Source organism: Cariama cristata, unplaced genomic scaffold (assembly GCF_000690535.1).
Source record: "Cariama cristata isolate BGI_N322 unplaced genomic scaffold, ASM69053v1 scaffold2432, whole genome shotgun sequence".
NCBI classification, from domain to species: Eukaryota; Metazoa; Chordata; class Aves; order Cariamiformes; family Cariamidae; genus Cariama; species Cariama cristata.
Genome location: NW_009604220.1, coordinates 2332 through 29207, shown reverse-complemented (window position 1 = coordinate 29207; position 26876 = coordinate 2332). Strand labels below are relative to the sequence as shown.

The 26876-nt window shown below is 42.1% G+C and overlaps 3 protein-coding genes across 3 annotated transcripts in view; 1 reads left to right on the top strand and 2 right to left on the bottom strand.

Annotated features, from left to right (window-relative positions):
• MEP1A (meprin A, alpha (PABA peptide hydrolase)) overlaps positions 1–6016 on the bottom strand; it is a 13270-nt gene extending 7254 nt beyond the window's left edge. The window contains exons 1-7 of the mRNA XM_009695481.1: positions 5948–6016; positions 5838–5862; positions 5687–5734; positions 4800–4840; positions 4611–4689; positions 4197–4314; positions 2479–2654 (exon numbers count right to left, since the gene is read on the bottom strand). Coding sequence (XP_009693783.1) covers positions 2479–2654; positions 4197–4314; positions 4611–4689; positions 4800–4840; positions 5687–5734; positions 5838–5862; positions 5948–6016 — 556 coding nt within the window. The remainder of the gene's footprint in view (positions 1–2478; positions 2655–4196; positions 4315–4610; positions 4690–4799; positions 4841–5686; positions 5735–5837; positions 5863–5947) is intronic.
• A 3291-nt stretch (positions 6017–9307) lies between these two features.
• Positions 9308–21658, bottom strand: LOC104157936 (meprin A subunit alpha-like). Its single transcript, XM_009695483.1, has 13 exons — positions 21616–21658; positions 21495–21539; positions 21330–21383; positions 19556–19596; positions 19394–19469; positions 18466–18583; positions 16915–17090; positions 16483–16704; positions 15445–15591; positions 12502–12717; positions 11699–12172; positions 11363–11536; positions 9308–9351 (listed from the first exon to the last, which is right to left on the bottom strand). Exons 1-13 carry the CDS (start codon positions 21656–21658, stop codon positions 9308–9310), a joined length of 1830 nt encoding a protein of 609 aa, XP_009693785.1.
• A 3770-nt stretch (positions 21659–25428) lies between these two features.
• On the top strand, positions 25429–26513 carry LOC104157935 (taste receptor type 2 member 9-like; the record flags this gene model as incomplete). Its single annotated transcript, XM_009695482.1, has 2 exons — positions 25429–26080; positions 26233–26513. Coding segments are annotated over exons 1-2 (933 nt in total), but the record flags the coding sequence as incomplete, so codon positions are not given.
• Between the last annotated feature and the right edge of the window lie 363 nt (positions 26514–26876).

Sequence of the window (26876 nt, the reverse complement as noted above, 5' to 3'; positions counted from 1 at the left end):
GGGGGGGGGAGGGTTTTTTTACCCTAGATTGATAATATTGCTATGATATTTCTGTTGAAATGTCTTTTGGAAACATGTTTCTCACGGTGAAATAATTTGTCCTTAGAGGAAGTTTTACATTATGAAGGTGTCTGCTAGGGCAGAAAGAGGGAGCCGTTTCACATGCTTTGGCATGGAAGTAAAGAGAGATGGCCAGCATTTCCAACTACAATATTTTTCATTCTTTCTCAAAGAAGAAACAGCACATGACTGCACTGGTGGATAATACAGTTTCTCTGTGTAAAGACTGCCCTTCCCTCATGCAAGTCCATTGTGGGTACAAAGGTCTTCAGTCCAAGGCCTGAGATTGTATAAGAGCTTGGGATTGTTTTCTTACATATACTTGAATTGCACCTTTTATCAAAAAGGGTGAGAATCTTGCTAATTAAGTTCTATTGGTTTTTATAGCTGGGGAAAAAATCTTGACAGGACACAGGCATGTGTAATGATGCTGGCTTTTAAGATTGTTATCAGGCAAAGGGTAACTTCTATGTGTTTTTAAAAGAAATAAACCATATGGCAAGGTGGTAATTTCATTAGGATGTCTTGTGTGTTTTCTCTGAAGTCTAATAGGCTTCTTAGCTTTTCTGTCAACAGCAACAAGAAGAGGGGACCTCTTCTCTTACCAGCCAGCTATCTGCATTGCAGTTTATGAAAATGCATTATGGCAAAAACTGCTACCATGCTATTGAATTTGGGGTTGCAGATCACTAATGCTGGAACAGATGTGCACAATCACACATACAGAGCACGATCATATCAGTCTTATTTCCCTTTAGAGGAACAGACATCTTTCAAATGGCTCCAGCAGGAGTTTTCTACTTGATGAATATGCCTAACTGGAAAATGAGATTGTATAGTATGGGTAGAAATCTATAGGATATAGGAATTGACTCTAGTGATGTCAGGCAAGCCTCAAGACTCCATTCAGAACAGTATCACACTAAAGGCCATCATCTGTATCATTTTTTTGGTGTTCTAGGTTTGTGGCTACTGAATACACCATAGATAAGTTGAGAGGATTCAATGATATGTTTTTTGGAGTACAAAATAAAATAAAAAAAAGTATGTACAAAGAACTGGCGCTGTTTTGTTGAGCTTTTCTGTACCTCTGTACATCATGGAGCTCACAAGAGTACATTATAAGTGCATTGTAAGACTTGTTTTGGAGGTGGTTAGTTACAGTGCACAGCAAAAAGGGGCCCAAAAGTCAGAGTCTAGATACAATTAACATCATCATCATGATCATCATCATCACCATGATTCAAGATAGGACCAAGTTAATAATAAGGTAAATTGGTTTTAGTGCTGTTCCTAACAATAGATACAATGGTCTGCAAAATCAATATCCACATCCCACATCCTATCTACTGCTCAGCCACCCCAAAAGACACTGCAAATTACAGGGTAGAGGCAAGTAGTAATGCACAAGCTTGGAGCAATTCAAAATATCAGATACAGCTCTTAGAGATCAGCAGAAATTGCTTGTAGCAGCAGTTCTTATCTATCCAAAAGAGAACACAGCATTCCCTGAATCTTGTTCCTTTCTTATGACTGTTTCTCATGTATTTTTCACTTATTTGCAAAGATGATCAGTGCATAACCCTGGAGTCTGAAATGATCAGTTTGTCCACATAGAGCATGAACAATGGCAGGGCACAGTATCACCACTGGGAACGAGGGTTTTCACTTGGTGTCTTTGCTAACATGCCTTTCAGAACTTGCTGTAGACTCCCATTCACTTTTTTTAAAATAAGCATTCATTAAGTAGTACAGAACCAGACCTCACAGGAGACAGCAGGAGAAACTACCTGGGGACCAGTGGGACAGTGGAGGGTTTGCTGGAACTCATAAAGACACTGAGTTTGATGATACTAAACCTGAAGGCAAGAACCTGCAGGGACACACTGGACAGGAGACAGCAGAGAGCGCCCTATATTATGTGTCCTGTCTGATCTAATAATTTTCAGGCTTCTTCATATATAAAGTAAATCTTTCCAGTTTCAGGAAAGCCTGAATGTCTGAGTATAGAAACCTTTCAGATTTTGAGAGGAGCTTTGATTAAAGAAGAGCCACCTCAAAGCTCACCATCCCAGTAAGTTTACCATATGCATTACATGGCAAGAGAAAACAGACTCATAGAGAGGGGAAATAATTTGTTCAAAATCAGCTAGTAGACCAGTCCTGGAGCCAAGGGGAGACAAAGTCCTCTGACTGCCAAGCAGGGCCTCTCTCTGCTGCCCTAAGACAATCTCTGGTCTTTGACCAGAGAAGTTGTATCAAAATCCTGCTACATCTGCAGAATGATGTAGAGTGGTCTCAGGTGTGGCCCAGTGTTTTGAAAATCATGTCTTTAATAGGGTCTTCAAATCTAGGAGGGAAAATAAGAAATTGATGCATCTGCACTTTAAAAAATCTGACTTAAAGGTCAAAACCCACCTGTAATAATTTGATCCCACCAGATTGTCACATAGTCATCCCGGTCCATCCTTGACTGCTCATGGTAAAATCCTAAAGCATGCAGGATCTCATGTTCCACAATTGCTTTGTAGTCACACCCTGCCCCAATAGAGAGGTTCTGTCCAGTCTGCAGGTCCCCCACCATGGACCAACACCTGAGAAAACGACAGATCTTACTGTCTGTTAAGTAGAGTTTTCTTCTCTGTATTTAAGTTCTCAGTCTGCTCACTGGATTTAAAGTAATACCAAAAAAGGTTTAATTATAAAAGGAGTAATCATTATTTAGATGCTGATCAGATGCCTTGATACTCCACTCTGAAAGCAGACTAAGCCCCAAAAATATACTCACTATCACTTGCATGAGGCCAGCATTTTACTTACCCTTAGACAAGCTCACCTCTGATTTTTGAGATTCACAGAAGTTTATTCCTATATTAACTGCCATTTTGCCAAGAAACGAGCCAAGAAACATAATACATATGTAGAAACAATAAACTTCTCAAGACAGACTGAGCTTTCCTGCAATCACTTGGGCTAGAGAAGGGATCCATAAGGATTTAGAATAGCAGCATTTGGTCCTTTTTAACAACAGCTATGCAATGCATCAGCTGTAGGTGTGAAATGACATTTTTCTGTGAGTGTCCAGGCCCTCATCCATGACTCAGCAGAAGCAAATCATGATTGAGGAGGAAAGGAGCTCCTCAGCCAATTCACTGGGAACTTTTTAGGGTAGCCCAAAGGTGATTAGAGGCAACTGCTAAAGAGCATCTGCTTGGACTGCAGCTTCATTTGCACATCACAAAGCAGTGTCAGGCTGAGTTTGTGAGGGAGCTCTGAACACACTAGCGTGGGTACAAAGAGCTCAAGCTTATGGTCTCTTGAATAGCTGCTACCACGGAGTTTCCAGTGCCAAGCCCTTTGGCACCAACTTATCAAAAATCATGGTGCTTGCAGTCTTGTAAGAGAAGTGTCATAGGACATATTACCCAGGGAAGAGCTGAGGGCAGAAATATCAGTGCCTATAGGCCTTTATGAAGTTCTGGGAGAACAAGAAATATTCACAGCTGATATAGTAAGAAGATTTTTATGCTTTTCTAGATGTTCTTTCAAAACATGTTTAGATGTAGGAAATAAAATAAATCTTCCCAGTTCCTGAAAACCTGAACCTCTGAGTATAAAACCCTTTCAGATTTTGAGAAAACCCTTCATTAAAGAAAAGCCACCTCAAAATAATGGCAATATTACAATAAACTGGCTTTCAACAGCTTTTTTTGACCTGTCTTCCAAAGATTTCAAAACCTAAATTCTGGCTATTCGCATCATTGGTAAGTTAAGAGGATGTACATAGGGGTCATTTCACCCACCGCTGAAATGGAAACCAACCCTAGGTAGGAAAGTAGAAGCAGTTGATGAAAACCCAGTGATGCTGGGATTCACTTCATGGAAGAGTAGCCATCCAAACATGAGATGCCCTTTCCAAGTTCATCATTGAAATACCTTAGACAGTCAGCAGAGGGATGCTGTGGCTTCCAAGCTTTGTGTCTAAGAAGGTAGGATGGGTTGCTTTCTAGGTAGCCTCTTTTTCTCTGCTGACAACAAACTTTTAGACTAAACTTTTAGACTGATGAAGTCAAATGGAATGAATTCCCAGCTGATTCTACACAGTAAAACTAAAGAGAAATTTATATAACCCTTACCCGGTTTCTTTTCTAAAGAATATGTAGGTTCTCTCTCCTTCATATGGCTTGAAATCAATGCAGGACTTAAGACGGAACATTTCAAATGCCTGGAGAATAACTCCTTTGGCATTCAGATCTGGAAAACATGCATCAGGAAATCACCTTTAACACACTGCAGATCACTCACCCTGGAGAGGTAAGGTATGCACACAGATATATGCACAGGACCAAAAGAAAAGAAAAATCATTGAATTTGATTAAACTGTGTTTTGTTTTGATAGGTGTAGAAGAAAAAAAATGGGCTTAATATAAAGGAGCCATCTAGTTATTAGTGAATTTTAATGTGAACGAACCAGTTCTGAAAAAGGCAAAATTTTTATCACAGTGCAAATAAGGATTGCAGCTAAAATCTGAATAAAGTATCCACATTACCTAGGTTATCACCCAGAATATAGGGAATGGGGAATTTCCATCTGTAGGTGTCATTTCGTAGGGCATTTCGCTGACTTTGCTGAAAAGGAAATTAACAGCTGGTGATGCATCTGCTGTGGAGAGATGAGCTGATTTGTACCAAAAATACGATTAGGACACATGATAGATATAAAGTTTTTAATTACTTACAGGGAGCAAGATATCACCCTGAAAGAGGTCCAGTCCAGCAGCTGAAAAGTAATTTAATGAAAGATAATGTAAATGAAATATCAAATTTATTTCACCTCATAAGCCATATTGAGCCTACTTATACAAGGTTAATGTACTTGGGCATTTACAGAAAATAAAGAAGGACCAGCCTCTTTACACTGAAATATAGGGACAGGTCTAAAAGTAACAGTAGTTTCTACTCAATATTTACTACTCAGCAACGTCTGCATTTTTGGTGGCAGAAATCTGGTGTCCGCCATTATCCATGCCTAGCTTGATAACCTCTTGCTTGCTATCAGGCAGTGGCAACAGTCACACAGTGAGGCAGTACTCTAGAGAACATAGTAATACTGAGTAACGCATCAGGAAGAATATTGTACAGTACATCATCAAAGGATATATGGAAAATTGCATTACAAGAAATAAAAAAAATAGAGGAAGACAGTACAGTGTGTTGTGTCTTTTCCATTTGATTTCCGTACCATTTATACAGAAGCTCAATAAACATCTAAGCTATTTTCCACTTTGTAAAACTTTATAAAAATCATATAGTGGTGGAGGGAAAATTCTGGTGGGACCCCAGAGACTTTCCCATTGATACAGCGTGTTACTGCCTTAACACTGTGGGTCTGTCCAAACTTCAGAAGTTAAAGACATCTGCATCTCTTGTTTACATAGGGTTACAGTCCCAGGATAGATTCATGTGTCATAGACAGAGGAAGATAATTCAGAGCTCACTTAATTACATTTCTCTTGAACCATGAACTACCTGACCATCGGTCACCCACATCTTTTTTACAATACTGAAAATTCAACATTTTACTCACAATTTTTCAGGTCTTGTGAGAATTTAGACATGAACTCACCTAAGTTTATGTCTGGAATGTCTTTGATTATCTCACCAAAATCAGCATCTGCTGCTGCAAGACAAAGAAAACATTATGTGTTCAGGTGTAGTGGCACAGAGCAAGCGGAAGAAAATGCTTCAAAACTCAAAACAGTTCACAGAACACTTACCAGCTTCACTGGAGAGGTACTTGACCTGAAAAAGAATAAAATGCAAACAGTATAAGGTATGAGATGTCTCTGGACTGAGAGGAGCCTGTAGAAATCACCTTTCTACTTACAGAGACTGGAGTACCATAGACATAACATAACAGAAGCGCTAGGCAGAGCGGGAAGATGCTGGAGCTCATTTTTGCAATGGAAAAAGAAGCTGGGCCCTCTCATCTCTTGCAATATATAGGGCATGCTGCTGAACTTTCCACAGAACATCAACCAACCAGCTTTGAACTTTCCACCTTTGTAACATTATTATAACAGCAAGATTTTCCTCCTAAATGGCACATGATGGCATTGTTGTTATCAATTATCTAAGTCCACTTTGGAGGAATGTTACAGAGAGGAATGTGATAACTTCATGCCTTCAGTGCAGCTGGTGAAAGGTCCACCCAGACTTCGTGTAAGAAGATCTCAGTCTGGCCTAAAGTTGCTGACTTCTTCCACTGTGCTTGTTATCTGTCAGCATTGCGATCTCGACTGAACAGGAGAAAAGCTACATGCTTAAGCAGAATTATTCTGGGTTTATAGCACTCCGGTGACATTAGAATTTGGCCCAGTGCTTTTTTCAGTTAATAATTAACATCACATTGTAAAGATTAGAGATAAAAGAGATATGATGATGAATGCCCTGGCAATATTTTCCCACAGCTGATCTTGTCCCAGGACTGATGCCCCAGTACACAACATGCCACTCTTTGCCTCCAGAGGCGGTCACATATATCAGTAGATCCTTGGCCTTCCAGCTTGATGCTCCTTTCTTTTCTGGTGGGTTTCAGAGATGACAGACTTGTCCTGCATTTTGCTGTCTTCTTTCTCAGGAGACATGGGTCAGGGAAGGCACATGAGTTAACTGAGCCAAGGCTCCAGAAATATCTAGATCTCTCACAGGTCCTGCATCATCCCCTTGAAAATGTTCCACGTGCCCTCGAGTGTCTCAGTGCCTTAAACTTAGGCAATTGAATCCTGCTCCCTCATTTCACATCTGAAATTACAAGTGATAAGGGTGAGGATGAACACCTCTATGTTCAGCAATTAGGTAGGAAAAGGCTTGTGCCACAGACACCACTACCCACAGCACAACACAGAGGGCTTGGGTAGGAGGAGAAGAAAAAATGCTCCGGAGGTTCTTCATACACTGCTTCCCAGCAGTGTGGGTGGGAGACACTGGGCTTCAGTGTGAAGAAGCCTCAAACACAAGTAGGTTTTGTGTAGGAAATGTGCCTGTGTACAACAACTACACTGTCCTAGAAAAGAGACAGTCCTTCAACCTAAGACACATATTTTCCTCCAAACAGATCTAAGTAGGAAGCTATTTGTATGAGATCACATTGCAGAGGAATAAGTACAGACATCTTTTCTTTTTTTGAGAAGAAGGGCCCCAGAGGACTGATCTTTCACCTGCTATACACGGGTCTTCTTCAACACTTGCTTTTATGAACCATTATTTCGAAGGACACTGGTACCGAAGCAGAACAGACACACTACTAGTAAAAGAGAAGCATGTCTCAAGATACATTGTGCAAAGGTTGTTTTCACAGGGGAGCAAAGAGAGTCAAAACACACCACAAAGGCCATGATTTGCAGATGTGTAGCAGTGGGTGTGAGAAAGGAACAAAAAACTGAAGCAAAACCAGAGTAGTCTGAAAAACACTTGATTTTTAGTCCCTTTAACTTAAAAATTACCCAAGAAACTAGAGGATACCTAAAGATAAGTCATTCTGTAGGCATCTGTTTGAGTTTGTAGAGGACAATGGTTATGCAGCCATCTCATGTTATACTAGCGCAATTTAATATTTTCATTTAGCACAATGTATGCATCCCCAAATGCATGCTGTATTCAGTTCATGTGGCAAGGTTTTGGTAGCAGCAGAGCTACAGGGGTGGCTTTGTGAGAAGACACCAGAAGCTGCCCCCACGTCAGACAGAGCTTATTTCAGCTGGTTCTAAGACAGACCTGGCGCCGGCCAAAGCTGAGCCCATCAGCGATGTTAGTGGCATCTCTGTGATAACATATTTAAGAAAGGGGGAAAACTGCTGCTCAACAGCAGTTGGTGGAGAGAAGTGAGAATGTGTGGTGGGAGCAGCCCCGCAGCCCCCCGGTGAGTGCGGCAGGAGGAGGAGGTGCTGCAGGCCCGGAGCAGAGATTCCCCCCAGCCCCTGGGGCAGCCCACGGTGAGGCCGGTTGTCCCCCGGCAGCCCACGGAGGCCCACGCTGGGGCAGATCCCCACCTGCAGCCCGGGGAGGAGCCCACGCCGGAGCAGGGGGATGCCCCAAGAAGGCTGGGACCCTGTGGGAAGCCCGCGCTGGAGCAGGCTCCTGGCAGGAGCTGTGACCCCAAGGGATCCATGGTACTGGAGCAGTCTGTGCCTGAAGGACTGCACCTATGGAAAGGACCCACGCTGGAGCAGTTAATAGAGAACTGCAGCCTGTGGGAAGGACCCACGCTGAGAAGTCCATGAAGGATTGTCGCCCATGAATGGGACCCCATGCTGGAGCCGGGGAAGAGACTGAGGAGGAAGGCGCAGCAGAGACCATGTGTAATGAACTGACCACAACCCCCATTCCCTGGTCCCCGGCGCTGCTCAAGGAGAGGAGGTAGAGAAGTCAGGAGTGAAGTTGAGCCTAGGAAGAAGGGATGGGTAGGGGGGGAGGACGTTTTTAGATTTGTTCTTATTTCTTATTATCCTAGTCTTTTTGAATGTCAATAAATTAATTTAATTTCCCTAAGCTGCGGCTGTTTTGCCCATGACAGTAATTGACAAGTGATCTCCCTGTCCTGATCTCGATCGACAAGCTTTTTATTTTTCTCTCCCTGTCTTGTTAATAGAAGGGGAGTGATAGGCTGTCTTGGTGGGCACCTGGTGGCCAGCCAAGGTCAATCCACCACAAGATCCAAACAAAGTCCCATTCTGCTTTCATGGAAACTTCTCAGTAATGTTGAACTGGGTCCAGACGCAGATGAAGCTAGGGAAGCATGCTATTCTTTTAGCAGTGACCTAAGAAGCTGAATACTTGGCAGTGAGCGTTATCAGAAGCTGGGCTTGAAGAAGTGGTAATGGCCATAGGCAGAAAAGGGAAGTCCTGGAACAGGATCTTGGAAAGTCAAGCACTGGTACTTTTGGCTAGGGAAGGCTGGACAAGAGAGACTTCAGACACAAGAGATAAGCATTGCCATCAGCAAAAATGAACAAAACGAATGAAACATGGGAAGAAAAAAGACAATATAACTAACAGAAGCACTTTGTTGCTTGGGCCAAAATAATCTTTGGAGAGTCTATGGGTCTGGTCTCTTAAAACTAACAAGGAAGCTTAGTTCAAATTCTTAAAATACAGAAACCACAGAATACAGTTTCTCTAGTGAATTAATATATTTTATGTGTCATGAATGACTGTTTGCACTAGTAGTGAAGAGGTTGAGGGCACTTCAAGGACAGACTGGGACTTCAGATGTAATCAAAGGGGTGAGATCTGCAAGAAAAGACAGTTAAAGTAAGTAATTTAATGCATGGAGTATATAGTGCAGTTCTGTCGTATGTGTTAGGCTGACTTTCAGGCTAATCCCAGGGACAAGAAACGATGCAACAATAACTCATCCAAACAGCTGTAGAGGCAGCAGCAGTACCCAGCAAAGGAGGTGGGGGGGGAAACTGGAAGGGCAGAGAGCTGCAGGCGGGCATGGAGCTCCAGTCTGTGGCTTTCTCAAGCCCATCAGGGCATCCTGGGATTACTGAGGTGGAGGGAGACTGGGACGAGATAGTAGAGGGCTTGGATCACAAAGTGATCAGAAACAGGGCTGGGAAGTGAGGAGGGAGGGCAGAAAGGCTTGTGGAGAAGTGGGAGGCATGGGGCAGACCTTCAGGGGTTATACAGAGACAACCTCCAACTGTCATCAGAGGGTAATGTAACACTGCCCTTGAGCTTTTAGGCACCCTGGTATCAAAATAAATATCTAAATACAGAGATTGGAACCTTATAAATATGACCGTATGAGATTTAATATCTACAAATTAAGCTGAACCTGTTTTTAAGTGGAGACTAAATGCAGTCTCCTAACAAGTCTTTCAATTTCTTCACTACAATTTCACCTAGCAGCTGCAAATGTTTTTGGGACCGCTGGCACCCATATGACACAGCAGGACTGAATTTTCCCCAGTGAATTACTCCCAGAACAAAGTGTTGTCAGGGAAAGAACAAAGAGCCCTCAGCTGCTTTTCTTATTGCTAAAGGGGACTTGGGAGCATTGCTGAATGCCCTACATAAGCTCCAGAAAAGCTGGGCCATTCTGTATGCCAGAAATGTAGACTGCTTTTTGCATTTTCATTAGGCAACACACGTTGCTGGTTAAGTATACATGGGAAGCAGGTTTCTCATCTTGCAAAAGTTCTTGCCGTTTCAAAAGTTTCTCCATTCTGTGCTAGAAGGAAAACAAGAACTTTGCAATTTTTTTCATGAAGATCAAGGGAGAAATCCTCCTGCCAGGAGAGTTCACAGCCTCGTGTTCACAGTCCTCGGTCGTGCAGAGTGGGTCTGGATTATCACAGCATACACTCAACTGTCCTCTCCTATCTGAGACAAGTGCTCTGACTGCTGTACGAGGGTCAGGTCTGTTTTAATGATTATTTACTTATACAAAGTGTTTCCAGTTTCCAGGCACCGACAATTTCCAAAGGAAACTCACTTCAGAAGGGTAATAGGATTCATCTCACCCACCATTAGTCATCAGTGATGGATTCCTTTGCAGCCGGTGGAGATCAGCACGTCAGAAGAGCAGTTAATCACAGCTATAATGGAATGGGATCAACTGCTCCTCAGAGGTATCCATTGCTCTCGAATGACCCACCAGAGAGCCTAGAAAGTTCATTTTTGGACACCTAACATGAGGTAAGATGAACACAGCCGTCTGACATGTGGCTGTCACAGAGGATGGGCATGCACAGTCCTTTTGGCCTGCTCAGAGGGATGCCTGCTTGCCAGGTTGCCCTCTGCACCAGGCAGCTCTTTTCCTCCTTCTTCCCCTTCCCTGCTGCCTTTGGCAGGGCAGAGCAGCTGCACATGGTCCTGACAAAAATTGCAACCTTACAAGAGAAGCTTTGGATCAAAAACTCCTTCTGCCAGTTTTTCAAGGTCCAAAAAGAACCTCTTAATATTCAAACCATAATTTTCTTAAGTCGGAACTGATATAGGGGTGGTGGCAAATGGGAACACAATTAAGTAGACTGATATTCAAGACATGGAGGTATAATCTGTCCTGAAAATCTGATTTTCAGGGACCAGAGAATCAAGGTCATCCACAGGGTTTCATATTCAGTATTCAAAAATCCAGTCACTTGAAATCACCAGGCATTTAAAAACCTTGTTCCTGAAATAAGTGACTCGCTAGATGTTCACTAACCACCCTCATCTTCCATGCTTTCTTTACAAACACAAAAGTATGTACTTGCTCTGTTCCAGTCAGGATTCTGATAGTATAATACTCTACCTTCAAAATCAGCAAAGATGAAAAGACTGTCATTTTTAAGGAATTTTTTCCAGTGCAGCTCCCAGTGGGTCAGGAATGTATTCCATCCAACACCTGGGCTCATGTAGCAGTTGCAGAAAGAAGAAAAACTTCCAGTGATCGATGGCTTGTCCCACTGCAGGGTGTCATTTCTGCCTGTTGTTCAAAAATATAGAAGTAATTAAAGCTGATCTCCACTCAGCCCAATAGTTTTACATGCAGAGCAAATCTAGCCTGGTCTCCTGGCTTTCAACAATTTTCTCCAGCCTGAGCAAACCTCTGCATTTCTATATTTCTCCCAGGTGCACTCTGACTTACCATAGACTAGCTGGTTTGGGTCTGTAGTAAAGCTAAGGCTGAGGGACATCCTGTGGATTACATCAGGGTCTTGATCCAAAACAGACAAGATAACTTGTCGGTGTCCGGCTGGCCATTCAAGAAGGCCATCGTTCGGACTGCTGCAGAGATGGAAAGTAATCCCCATGTAATTCATGTAGCGTGATGAATTTCTTCCATGAGGATACAGCTGTAAAGCAAAAGCATAGCCTTCTGAGCTGTAAAATACAGGGCTTATGATATAATCGCCTTTTGAAGTACTGTTAAAAAGGGATGTGAAGTTTCTGATGTGCCAGACGTTGGTGGGGCAGTTTGTCTCTGTCAGGCTGGTGTCATCGATGGCAATCCCCCCTGCAGACTTGGCTGGATCTCCTCTGATGCCCTGGAACCCATACCGGAATTTGTTTTGGACATGGAAGGGAATGCTGGCCAATTTCCAGTCATGTTCTCCGTCAGCTGAAGGGGGAAATAAATATATGTGAGAATGGGAGGTCCAGGACACAATCCCAAATCAAGCTGTGTCTTCCTCAAGCATCCTGTGACCTGTTTGTTTGCGTGGTGGTTGTCTGATGCCCTGCACCCTAGCTAATCTGGGAACAGTCTTAAGGAAACTGTCTCTGAGCCAAATTCTGTTCTCACTGGCACTAACTCTGGAGTTACACAACTGAAGCAAATGAAGGTTAGATTTACACTGGACACTTGAGCAAGCTTTCATATGATAAACCACACCAGTATTGTCTCGCATCAAAGTTTGCCAGCACTTCAGAAAACACACCTTCACTTACCTGTAATAGTGTGCAGCTTTTCCATTCGTCTAACATTTCCAGTTCCATCATCTTTCTTAACCCAGACAACTAGCTTATCCTGTGGACTTCCATTTAACCTGTAGAAAAACTGAAGGCATTTTTCCTTCCTCCTTGGATAAAGGATGCGAGATTCCAGAAGAGCTGACTGACCAGCGTGTCCAGTTTTTGTATCTAAGTGCATGAAATATCCTCTCTCTGGGAAGCACAAAACACAATGGTGTTAAAAAAGTTTTTGATCCATTCACTAATGAAATGCCAGTGCTAAATAAGCTTTAGTGCGGTTTCCACTTGCCTGAGCTAGAAAGTTATTTTCAAAGTAAAAAAAAAAAATTTCAATAGAAAATAATTCTCCCTACATTGCAAATCAAAATTAAAATGAAAATGCATTGAAATATGGCTTGCAAACTGGTGTTTAGTTGATTAAATAAGGTACACATTTGGTTCTATTCTTCAGAAATTAAGTACTAACCGTACATGTGCCAATGTGTGCAAATGTAAGCAGATGCACTTGGGCAGGGATTTTTTTGAAGACAAACTAGGAAAATATTGGAAGTGCCCTGTTAGGTCAAGGCCTTCAGTCTTCTGCTTTGCCTAGAAACCGTGCCCTGTCAGCCTTTTATCAATAGATCAGACTTCCCTATAAAAGTAACTGAAGACATTTTTGCCTTACTTCTGCTATGGGTGAAGAATTTATTAACTTCCAGCCCAATTACTTTGTATCAACTCATGCCTTCTCATGCTAATGTATTTGAAATAACTATTTCCTTTCTTTCATAATTAGTCTGCAATTCTGTCTGTGGCTCAGAGTGATACCTCCTCCAAGTCTTCAGTCTTTCTAATTACAAAGGCTGACTACTTGCACCCTCATCATTGGCATCAGTCCCATTCCGTGTATTCCAATTTTAAATCAGTTTCATGAAGACGACTGAGCAAGTGCATCAGCTTCACCTAATAGCCTCAATACATCCCCTCTCTGTAGGAAGTGTCTCTCCTGGCAACAAGGACATTTTCAAGCTGCATCACATTGGGGGTTTCCAAATACCCTGTGGCTGCATCTATGGGTTTGCAGTTTTCTGTCTGTCTGGGAGACAAGTGATGCAAATAGCAGAAGCCGTGTAGAGAACGATGACTCTGAATTCCCATCTGATGCTGCTCTGAGCTCCACTGCTGTTTCCAACCACATGCCTGTGCTTGGATGTGCTCCCATAAGCATTGCTGGCCTTCTGCAGTAAGTTCCCCTACAAACTCATTTGCTCTCAGGAAACTTCTGAAGGCTGACTACTTAAGTTTTAAACTTTTTTTTCTTCCCCCTCCTTGAAGCTGAGCAGTTAATTATCTGTCACCAGCCACGAGAGGCAGGAAGCCTCTGTCAGCTCCCCAGCCACATGCCCTGTCACACATCCAGAGCCTTTACAGTGTCAGCAAACCGCACACCCTGCAAGCTACAAGCAAACAGCCCATCAAAAAACAACCTTGTTCCTCTAGAAACAAGAATTTGCCAACAATGGGAGATAAACAACCCTTCTGTTCATTTTGCTCCTTGCTTGGAAGGTCTTCCAAGTGCTGGTTTTTGCACTGTGCCTTTTGCCGGGCACATATCTGCCCTCTCGAACCCCACGTGTGGTAAGCAGAGGAGCATCCCCCACCCTGCCTGCTATGTGCCTGCTCTCCTCCTCACTGACTGCAGATTTGGTATAACCACAGGATCTCCAAATTGTAACCAAATGCACCGTTAGGCAGCAAACATGATCTGTTACTGCCAAAAGGCATCTCTTGCACTCTCCTCTCTGGAAGCAGGTTCCACAGAAATGGCTTTCTTTTCTATTCAGCATTTTTTTCCTCTCCTGTGCTGTGAGACACTTCTGTGACTAACGGCTGCTTGTGTTTCAGTAAGCAGATGTTGCCTCACTGTGACCACTTTACACAGACCAGCTAGGCTCATGCCTGTGACTTTCAAAATAAACTTTTTTGCTTGAGTATTTTTGGACTGTCTATGTGATACTCCTCTACAGTGTTTAGTTTTCTCCCCACTGCCTCTGAAAACAACAGACTCCACTCAATTCCTGTGGCCTGGCAGCAATCAAAATACTACAGAACTCAGTGCAATCGTATTTGTTCAATATATGTTTAAATCAGTGCAGTTGGAACCAAAGCCTTGATCAAAAGCACCCCATGTAACTCTCTCCTCGGGGGGTTTGCTTCTCAGATAATCCTTCAGACTCCCTATGTGGTACGGCTCGAAGGAACTGAATTACCAGCAGCTACACCCTCGTGATATGGCTCTGCATCACACAGCAAGCCCTCCCTCAAAGAAGTCTTCTGAGGGTGGTTTCCTCCTGCTCCATGACACATTGCTGAAGCTCAGCTTCCTATTTTGATGATCCTGGTTTGGTTTCAATGTCAGAATTTGTCTACAAACAAGGCTTGAGCACTGTGATATTTGCTTATACATGTCCTTCTGTGGGGAGGTCTCAAGTGAACTCCTGTACAAAGGGAAAGTGTCTTTCAGCTTTAAACAAAAACTAGAAAATAACTCAAAATCCTGTAACATATGCATAAAAGGAGAGTCTCACCTGCCTAAATTCTATGGAGTTTCACTAAAGTCAGTTGTGGCAATCTGGTGTAGCTCCCTTCATTTTAATGGAGCTACCACCAATTTAGAGCAGCTAACTCTCAAACTGTTATTTCTTCATGAGATATTACAAAGTAGGGAGAAGATTTAAAGAAGGGTTAAACATTTCAAATGAAAATTATTAACCTTTCTATCTGAAATTTCAAGAGTCATGTTTAACATCAGGTATACCATGACTAATATTAATAGAACGTTATATCTAATGACTTATTTATCTCTGTATATTTTCATTCTCACATCTCATAAAAGCATGGCAAAGTCTAATGACCATCTAAAACTATACTTGTTACCTGCACATCTTCCCACCAACGTATGGTCTTCATCTCCTGGTTTGCCCAATGTGTGGTCCCAATTAGCACCATCTTGTCCACTTTGCACCATTCCACAGATATTGATGTATTCAAAAGAGCACTGGTCCAAGAAGGTGAGGCTTGAAGCTGCCAGGAATAGAGTAACTTATTTCACCATGTCTATTAATATCAAATAAGGCGCTCACTGTTAATCCCATTCCACAGTGTTTACATACAGCATTTAACATCAGGAAATAAGTTCTTAATACAGCTGAAGACTACACAGACTTTCACATCTATGTCTCTGTTACTGCACATAAAGGATGTTTCCTCCTGAAAGAAACATCTTATCTCTTTCTCCCATTCTCAGCTGAATATTTCCTTGCAGGAACCAGCTTGGCCTCTGTGTGCTAGTTTTCCCTTCCAGTCATCCATCACTTTCTCTAAGCTGGCCTGGGATAGGCTCTGTGGCCTCCTTCTCTCTTCAGGGTGTAAATCAGAACTAGTTCTGCTGAAGCTAGGGGAAATATTCAGGTGTATGTTAACACAGTATGTCGGTACTGTAGAGCATGTTGAGTATTTACTTTCATAGCTTTGCCAGTGGAGCTGGAAAGCACGATTATCCCCATTTGTGCTCCTGACCCCAATTGTCTTATCAAATATCACATAGGCAGAAAAAAGAACTTGAAATGCTCTGATTTCAGAGACCCCAATTCCAGACTACTGTTACTTGAAGATTTTATCATCATCAACAGCATGATGATCGTCATCCATGAAGGAAACGGTAACTACTACAAGTAATATTACGGTAAAGTCCATGTGAATGAAAGGTGTTAGACCCTTGATTCACTTCAATGGTATTCTACAAAGAAATGGGGATCTGGCCACCATGGAGCTTGCTGCTGCATAAGAACTATAGTTTCTCTTAGCATTGCAAGAGGATCCCAAGGGTGAAGTGTTCCTGCTCCTCTCATGTGACTCCATCCATGTCATCATGAAGGTTAAGGATTTTCACATACATGTGTGAGAAGGACTTACTGCAGTTGTACATGCGATTCAGCCTCAGTAAGGCACTCCTGCTGAAATCCAACCTCTGCCCAATGATTTCATTAAATTCAGGAATTTTTGTTGTAATGGAAGGAACACTGCTATTGATGTTGAAAGAATATGGTCCGTAGTGCAGGACTGACTCATAATCATATGGGGTATTGAGGTCATCAAGGAAACTATCATCGTATTTGTCAAAGGCATATGCAAAACCTAGACAAAAACATAGACAAGTGATTAGGTAAGACCAGAAATAAAACTTAGCACATAACATCTTTTCAAAATGCTTTATCTGTGACTAAATAATGGTCCTAAGCGACCAACATGTAGGCAGTAATTCTCAACCACAGACATTTTAGCATTGTAAAAAAAGGGACATGCATCTAACAGACGATTCTCAGTCATTTCAGACCTGCTTCATACCTTCAATAATTTCATCCCACCATATCTGAACATAGTCATCACGATCTGTCCTGGATTGCTCATGGTAAAATCCCAGGGCATGCAGGACCTCATGTTCCACTATGGCTTTATAGTCACATCTCTCTCCTATAGACACTGTCTGGCCACTCTGAAGGTCCCCCACATAAGACCAGCACCTGTAAGGCAAAGACTTGGATATTGCACCCATTTTGCATAATACCTTCTATGATTTGTATCTAAATACTAACTCAACTGCAAGATCAAGGCAAAAGGAAAAACATAATATTTTTTAAAATTTCCCATTCGAGTTTTCCAGTCTTGCCCAGACTAGATTTGCAATGCGAGAATACAGAGCAACGTGTACCTTCAGCATCTGCCACAGCCTGGCAACGGGTCCCTGCCCCAGATGTGATTGTCCTTGTCTCATTTTGCCCTCCCTGGAATGCAGTGCATGCCATGTTCTTCAACTGGCTGCAGTCCTTGTAAGGGAGGTGGTGATGGCAAATGCTCTTGCTTTTCAACTCTGGTAGCCCCAGCTCAACCAATATAGGAAGGGGAGTAGCAGAAGATGCACAGCAGGTGCCTTACAATCCCATACACTGCATTGGCTGTTGTTTGTGTGCATATTTACCAAGGTACATAAATAAGTGACCCAATTTTCAAAGGTACTGAGCGGCCTGCAGTGAATTCAGGTTGCATTGGCTTCCCTGGTTTGGTTCCTAAATACAGATTTAAATCCTAACTTTTCATGTCCACTCAGAAATAATTCATCACTGTTTGTTTAAGGAAAAAAAAAAAAAAGCCGCCCCAAATGCAGTGCACCAGTGTCCCTACACCCAAGGGCAGATCTACATTGGATTCCTAGACCCAGACACTAGCTGGTGCCACCATCTTCCTGATGGTCCTTCCCAGCAAGCGGGAAATCCCCTGACCTAACTTTAGACAGTCACAATGTTGGCATCAGCCGCTCAGTTAGCTTCCCTGGCACCTTTACAGTCCCTGAACAGCAACAGGCATTTGGGATGTGAGTCACCAGACCTAATTTAGACTTCTATTTTAGGTGAGATGGAAGAGTCACCACCTCCCCGCTGTGTGCAAAGGCAACCCACGGTGACCTGCACAGCGGTAGAGGTTGTTGGCTTCAACATTTGGTCAGGTAAACCCAACTCTGTGTCTGAAAGCACGGAGGAAGCTACACGCTAATGCCAACACACTGGTGACATGCCCTGCCCCTAACCAACACCAGGAGGAAGTTATTTGCTTGTTTTCCCTGAAAGAGTGCCAAGAAGGGGATTCATTTCAGTAGGATGCAAATGGAAATAAAACAGTCTTTTCTTGTACCAAGAGAGCATCAAATGCAGATAATACCTTTAGTTAGTCTGTTTGCATTGGTTTTAACTCCAGTGTAATACAATTAAGCTCTGGGACATAAATGTGGCTCAGATATTTATGTCCTTTGTATAAGCAAGAATGAAAACGAATGTCTCCTGAGTTGGAAAAACTGTCACGTCAAACAAGGTTGTACAAACCAGATGGTCAATACAGAATTACCCGTCCAGCTTCTCAAATTTCAGGTAAGTCTGTTCCCCTTCGTAGGGCTTGAAATCAACACAAGACTTCAGCCTGAACATTTCAAATGCCTGCAGGATAACACCTTTAGCATTCAGATCTGAAACACACAGCACAGGATAACAATAGTAGTTGTTCTGCTTTTATAATATTATAAATATCTATAATTCTAGATAGAAAATATGAACATGCATAAAAAATACCAACCAGGATGAAAGAGCAGGAGGCTGTTAGCAGAATTCCCTGCCTGGAGGAATTTTGGCAGAGGCCATAGAGGGAGATAATATCTTTTATTAGATAAACTGATAGTGCTGAAACAAACAAGCAGGTTTTTGGACATCCATGGCATTACTCAGGTTTTGCTGGGTAATTTTATTGTTACTGTATAAATTCAAGTGTTGTGAACTTTGAGCTTGGGGCTGGTAAACACAGGAGAGATCCATAGGATTTTAATACTGATTTGCTATTAGTTCTTACACCTAAATTGTTCAAGATTTAAAATAGTCCCTAAAATTAAATGGGAACAAGAAGGGAGAATGCTCTGAATTTTTTTACATATAGAATATCTGCCTGTACTGAGCTGGGGCTGTTAAGAAGAGATAAGGCATGAAGGGTACAGTAGATCAACATGCATATTCTTGAGGTTAGGATCTCCTGACTTCTTTATCTAGAGATCTCAGCCATATACACTGGTATTAGTCAAATTGGTGGCTCATCAGCATCTGGCTGGTCACTGGGGCTGTCACATCAAGAACATCACATGCTAGGGCAGAGTTGCATCACTCTCTCTGGCCAGCAGTAACAAGGGCGTTAATGCAGCACAACTCAATAGCAAACAAAACAAAACAGCCCGCAGAGAGAATATCTAATGCAAGTAATACAGTGGTACCATAATAAAAAGTCTTATTACCCAGGTTGTCAGCTAGGATATAGGGGATGGGAAATTTCCATCTGTAGGAGCTGTTTCTCAGCCCATTCCTCTCCAGCTGTTAATGAGATCAACATGCTTGTGTTAACATTTTAAGCCCAATCTACACTCTTGCTGATGTTGGTTTAGATCAGCCACACATACCGGTAAGATAATATCACCTTCAAAAAGCTTCCTTCCTGTTTCTGAAATGAGATAAACAACCATTTAGGCCAGAGTAACATATCAAGAACTAGAATATGTGTTTTTTCAAAGAACACACCATCTATCAGGCTGCCTCATCAACCAACCCATCTCCCTTTAAAGAGCAACTGCTCAGAAACAAGCAAAGAAGTAACCATTGCCACATCATAACATGCCAGTCTGCAGCTGAGGAGGATTAGAGACTGAATTAAAGTTTCCGTAACAATTTCATAATGCCTGCGCAGAGGAGATTTTATTCTTTTTCCCAGGCTTGTATCTTGAAACAACTGTGGACTTCTGAACATTGAAGTTGATATATAGGTCGAATGGATTTGTCCAGAAGTTACACATCTAATAGCCTAACTAGTTAGCTAACCTAGGTTAATCATCTGAGATTCCCCATGCGATCAAAGGAGAAAGACAAGGATTCTGGAGAGGGCAGAGGTTCAGCCTGAACCAAGCTCAGATTGAAGCAATTAAATCTATGTGCTATATGTCTCAGATCCCATTACAGCTGTGTGTCTATCCAGTTGCCTAAACATAGGTGTCTGGTGCCATTTGAGATGCACAAGGGTATCGGGAATATTCACAAGGGCTGGTAGATAAAAAGTTTGGGAGACTCCTTCCTCTTCTAGAGTGGTGCTGGAGGGGATAGATTTGAACTGGCAACAGACATCTGTGCTTTAAGCAGCTGATCCACATCTTCCATGCTTTAAAAACACAACATTTGAGACTCTAATTTTATACCCTTACTTTTTTAAGGTGCCAGATTCCCCATACAGAGCTGAACCCAAACCCTAGCCACTTTACGGTCCTGCTAATGTAACATTCTCATTTAATGCCCTCGTATAAGCACAATCCTGGCATAGACAATTCATCTTCAGACCTTTTGTTACAGAAATAACTTCTATTCTCCTCACATGCATATGGAGACAAGGAAAAAAACAAAGAAACAAACAAATAAAAAACAAAACAAAACAAAACAAAACCAAAAAAAACCCCAACCCTACAACATGTTTTCTGTTCTGTCAGCAAAACCAGAGGAAACTTACACCAGAGCATAAAGCAGATAACAGGCAAAGTCAGGAAGCAAAAACTCTCTCAACACAATGCTCTGCAACCCTGGGGCAGGGATGAAAGTACTTAAGCTTCGTATCTTGGTCATCGGTCAAGTGAAACCAGCCAACTCACTTCAGATAAATGCACATCAACAAAGCAGAAGTTGAATTAGAGCCACTGCCAAGGTTTCTCTGGGAGTTGTGCTGCAGAAAAGTGCAGTAGGGAGGGATCCAGGCTCAGTTCAGGGGTTGCTGAGCCTTTCCCAGGAGCAGTTGAGTGTGTCTCCAAATTTAAGATTAAGATCTTGGCCTTCCTACAAAATTATCCTTGTGTAAATTTTCTGGCTTTTCCATCTTACCTTTCCAACACCAACTTTTATGGACCTTTCTGCCCTGTGCCCTGCTCCTGCCTTTCCATTTTCTTTGACTACTACCAGACTCCAAAGTGGAGGTCTTCTCCCTTCTCTCCAGAGGCAGCTAGTGTTCACCCCACACATTTTTAATTGCCCTGCAATACTTACTGTGTCTGTGATGCATTTGGGAATTATTTTTTTCACATAGGAGGGAGCTTTCAGTCCCCTCTGGTGCCATCACATCTGCCAGACTTGTGGTCCCCGAAGGCTAGCTCAGATCTCTGTAACAATTCAACACTCCGCTTATTTACTGTCCTGACTTACCTGAGTTTATTTCTGGAATGTCCTTTCTAAGCTGCCCTCCATCAACATCATCAACTATCAAAAGAAATAATACACCTAAGTTAGTGACTAAATGCCATGAGGTGATATAATTCCCCACTTGATGACTGATAGGCTTCCAGTCACATAGAAATATTACATCCTTACCTCTGTCTTCAACAGATTTTTGGATCTGAAACATAGAAAGTACAGTTTCAAAATCACAGACAAATGAAGTGAAATCTCACCCTGATCCCAAAGCAAAAAATGGAGGAGCAGGTAGGAATACCGTAAAGGCAGAGGAGCCAGTAACCAGTGCTGTGAAACAACATATCCTCCAGAAATCCATTTCAGAAGATCATCTGGTGCTACCTGCCAGTGTAGATATAGTGTCCCGCACGTGAACAGCCTTCAGAATTACTGATAAGCATAAGCCATCAAAAAAGTTGAACTTTAAAAGGAAGAACAGTTTTTAATCTTACTAGATATATCTGTAAGCCAACCTGATATGCAATCTGCCTCCCTGTTTTATAACTATTCTTAGCATATTAACCCTTGTAGCAATCAGGAGCTATTGAAATATTTAAAATTTTTGTGACTTCTTCAGAGATAATCTCACTCTTTTCTTCTACTTTATGAACCATCCTGGCTCCATCGTGACATGAGATCACCAAAGCTGCTGAGTATGGAAGTAGCAACCGCTTCAAAAGAAGAGGCTCATTGTCTGCAACTTGAATAAATCACTTTAAGAGAAGGTTTGCTTGGTGGTTTTTTTGTGTTCCTGGAAACATCTTGGTAGATGCAAACAAATTTTTGTTTTCATCTGATTCTATGGATAAAACGTCATCTTCAGTTTAAAAATAGTGTTATTTTTGTACTGAACAGAATGCCAGCCATCAAGTTCCAGCAAAATGTGTTGGTTTGGGTTTCCTCAGGCGATCTTGAAGAATTTGTCTCTCAGAGTAGAAATACAGTGAGGGGTTCTGGTTTGGTCCCACTCACATGCCTATGAAGCCATGTGCTCCAGTGTTTTGCATGGGAATCCCACCCAGGCCTTTCCCTGTGAACACAAATCACGTGGACCAGGGTGAAGCAGGGCAGGAGAAAGGCCCCTTGGTGAGAAAGCAAGAGCAGGGCTGAGTTTTGCCTCCAGCTATTCAGAGGATTTCTTCTCCTGGCAGCCCCATGCAGGGGTTTTGCACGCTCCTGCAGCTCTCTTGCTTCCACACACTTCCCGCACCTCCTCCTCCTCCTCCCATCTTCACACCACTGCTGCTACCTTTGCCTCCCCTTTGCTCACTTGCCCAGCATCACGCTGCACCTCCATCCTTCAGAGGAAGGACTGTCCTGGTCTGGCTGCGAAGCGGGGAAATAGGAGATATTCAGCGGGGAACTCCCTGGACATGCTTTGCAGCCTGCTGACAGTCTTTCCTCCCAGCCTGGGAGACCCCAGGTGTTGGGCACTGCAAGAAGTAGGAGGGTTGTTATGGGACAGGATGGGAGCAGGTGCACCAGGCTGTGGTGGGGGGGGCAGGACTGGTCACCTTGAGAGCCTGGGGGTGGTGGGATCTTGATGGGTTGCACAGTCAGTATTGTTACCTGTATGGGGCATCCAGATCAGCCCAGTGGGATGGGAGAGGGGAGTGAGGTACCAGTGAGTGCAAAGCAGGAGTTAATCCATGTGCCTCATCAGCATCTTTCATCCAGAGGCATGATCACAAACCATCCCATAAAACCACATCCACAAGAGAGGAAACAAATTGAATTCACCAAAAAGCATCCATCGGTTCCCAGCCCATCTGTCACAGGAGCGGCAGAATCAGGGGTTACAGGGAGAGAAATTGCCAAATCAGCCTCCTGAAACACAACTTGCAGGGGAAGAAAATCCGCTAATGGCCAGCTGGCACAAGCCAGCCCTGATTCCAGGACTCAAGGGCATAGACCAAAAAAAGAGGAACGGATTTGCTTCCTTGTCTCCCAGTCTGTAAAACTTCCACCCTCTTTAGACATGAAGGTGATGGCAAATGAGTGTCACCGTTTAAAGTTGGGTGGGCAATTAAAGCAGACGACAGATGCTCTCTATTAACACTTTCCTTCCCCAAAAGGGAAAGGAAAGGAGAAAAGGGAGAGAGACTTACAAAACAATCAAAACAATTTTAATAAAACAATAACAATGGAAAAAAGAGTATAATAATATTGATACTAATACTACTACTAATAGAATAAAAATACACCAAACCAATATCGAGCTTCCCAATGATGATCATGGGACCACACTCCGACACAGCAGGGTGGGCACCTGGATGTCCCGGACTGGACTCAGCAGCAGACGGGAACCAGATTCAGGAATACACGGATCGGGGTCAGAGGCAGGAGAACGACCAGAGTCCTACAGCAATGCCGGCCATGAAAAAAGAAGAGCCAATCCTTGTGATCCCACAGCTTTATACTGAATGTGACACATATGGGATGGAATACTTCGTTAGTCAATTTTTGGTTACCTGTCCTGTCTGCTCCTTCCCACAGGCACGACCCCTTTACACCTTTTCATTTGTGGAGTGTAAGAGACCCAGCAGTGACCTGGGTTCCCCCAAGGATAAGTATAAATACGGGCTTTTCTACTGTTACCTTGGTAACAACTATAAATATCAAGCGTTACCAATTCTAAAAGCAGACACTGTCTGAAAAACATGTAGTCAACTTCAAAAAGTGCAGTTACTTAGAAGAAACTTAATGGAAGGAAAATCTACTGAAGGAGAATTGGTCCTGTTTTAGTCAAAACCAGGACAATGAGATAGAGAGAAGTGGTTGATTCATTAAATGCTGCTTCTTACTGATACCCACTGCAGGCCAGCAGCTTTGTGTCCAGCCCATAAGGTTGCTCTTCATACACACACAAGAGGAGTCTGATCACCATCACAGTTTGATGACTTCATTCCTGACTTTTTGCAGGTCTAAAGGACCTGGAGATCATCTGGCTTCACATTAATTCTTGCATTTTTAGCCTCAGAAATGGGTTGTCTTCCTTAAACAATTCTCTTTTGAGCTTCCAGTCAATATCCATAGGCAATATCCATCCATAAGTGCAGTGACTATCATCTCTAACATCATCTCAGTCAAGCATGACTGGTTTTAAATCATCCATAATACTTTTGAATGACTGCATCCAAACCTAGCTATGACATTGATGTTTTCTAAGCAATATGAAAAATAAAGGGTGGTGAAGATCTCACTAGAACCTTTATTAAAAGCCACTAGACTATCTGAATGGATTTAATGGGAACTTGAACCATGTTTTGTTGTTGAGATGAACTCCAGGGCTTCTGTGAAATCATTTCGATGTGTTAATGCTGTAGTAAGATCCTTAGCAAAAAAAAATGCAAATAGGAGCATGTGATAATAATATTCAAAGAGTAGTGTTTGCATTTATATCCCCCAGAAAACAAGGGCATCATTCTGAAGAGAGAAAATGCTGGTGGTTTATTTCTTGTAGTTACATAGCTATTTGTTGTGATTTAAATTTTTTCCTGATTACATCACAACATCAGCCAAGATCTAGTTGGTAACTGTGGTCCTGATGTGCAAGGTCCAATATGCAAGGTCCTGTAGAAACCCAAAGTGTATAGGCAGTCCATACAGAGCTTAAGACACCTTGCCTATTAAAAAAAAAAAAAAGAACTTTCAGGACTTAAAGTCATTTGGAAGCTTGAGGGTATTTCAGTGTGGCAGGAATCTAGCATGGTCCCATCCCTAAAACTCTTCACATTGCTAGCAGATGAATTTTGAACTCTGGCACAGACACTCATGCTTATTTTTGCCTTTTCCCTCTATATGCTTCAACTTAATCCTTTAAAAGAAAGTCTTGCTTTTCCTTCGATGCCCTCCCCTTACCATGTGGCTTTTCACTTACAATTAAGGCATTACCACTGGGAAAACCAGCATGGATTTCAGTGCCCATGGAGGATCAAAATGAACTTGTTTCCAGCTCTATAAAGCTCCCGTTTCCATACGTGACACTCAGGGAACAGCAGCTGCTAACCTGCATTAAGCACTGATGCAACAACCGACTTTTCTAGTACAGCACCGCTACCCATCTTGAAGGATGGAAGCCTGTTACTCTCAAGATAAATTTAATGCCACTACATGTGATGCCACGTCTACGGTCATCGTCACAATTCAGGCATTTACTGGCATGTGGATAAATGCTTTCATTGTTTCTGTTCTTGGTATTGCTTGGGTCAAAAAGAAAAGCTTTAACTCTAATGAGAAGATCTTGCTGTTTCTGGGATGCTGCAGGTTTTGGTATTTCTGCAACACATGGGTATATTTCTTTCTTTCAATGTTTTATCCTTGGTGCCTTTATGTTTACCCCATACCCCAACTATTTGCAACTATTCAAAGCTTTTTAAATGCTTCCAACGTATGGGTTTCTGCCTGCCTTTGTGTTTTTTGTTGTATAAAAATTGCAAATTTCAGGCACACCTTCTTCTTCTACCTGAAAGTAAAAATTGACAGGATTGTGCCATGGCTGTTGTTGGGTTCAGTGTTTTTATCTCTGGTCATGTGCATCCTTGTCTACAACATCACTGAAAAAATGTACTATAACAATCTCAATTCCACCACCTTAGGAAATTTCTGGAAAAGTGAGAATGGATTAATATTTTTTCCTTTTTTTTTTATCAATGGCTTCGGATTTGCCACTGCATTCACAGCAGTAATCTTTTCTGCCCTTCTTCTCTTATTTTCTGTCTATAACAATCTCAATTCCACCACCTTAGGAAATTTCTGGAAAAGTGAGAATGGATTAATATTTTTTCCCTTTTTTTTTTTTATCAATGGCTTTGGATTTGCCACTGCATTCACGGCAGTAATCTTTTCTGCCCTTCTCCTCCTGTTTTCTGTCTGGACCACAAACACAAGATGCAGACAAACTCAGTGAAGAACCTCAGCATGGATGCCCATATCAAAGCCATGAAATCTGTTCTGTCCTTCTTCTTTACCTGCAGCATTAACTTTACATGTTTGATCTTGGCATTGATTTATGCCACGAAGGAGGAAAATCCCATGCTGTTTCTCATTTCAGTATTTCAGGATGCTTTTCTGGCTGTTCATTCCCTTATTCTGATTTTCAGCAATCCCAAACTGGAAAAGACACTGCTGAAGACTCTGCGATGTGTGAAGTGCAAGGTTTGAGTGAGGTAGGAACTGTAATAAAAGCTGGAGCCCATTAAAAATGTTGATATTTTATTACAAAAAACAAGTAATTTAATCTCTGATGCAACTCTCCTGCTAATGTATATGATATAGATGGTTTATCTTCACCATCTAAGTTAAGAAAACTTCATTAAAAGTCTTCAAACTACATTACTATGAGTTAAATTATTATTATTATAATTTGATTTAGATAATTATTTGAGTTATATTATTGTCAATAACAAAATCATTTAGACTTGGTACATGGGCTAGTTGTAAAAGGGGAATAACAATACTGCAAACCTAAAAACACTTTGGTATTTGCTGATTGAAACTGCTTGACTAAACAACATATTT

What these genes read in the sequence shown, in the direction of transcription:
- LOC104157936 (XM_009695483.1), bottom strand. Translation starts at nt 21,658, where the DNA reads ATGTTGTTTCACAGCACTGGTTACTGGCTCCTCTGCCTTTACG. An exon ending in AAGGTGATATTATCTTACCG is followed by an intron (nt 19,470 to 19,555) that starts GTATGTGTGGCT and finishes TCTCATTAACAG; the next exon opens with CTGGAGAGGAATGGGCTGAG. An exon ending in GTGGGATGAAATTATTGAAG is followed by an intron (nt 16,705 to 16,914) that starts GTATGAAGCAGG and finishes GTTTTTGTCTAG; the next exon opens with GTTTTGCATATGCCTTTGAC.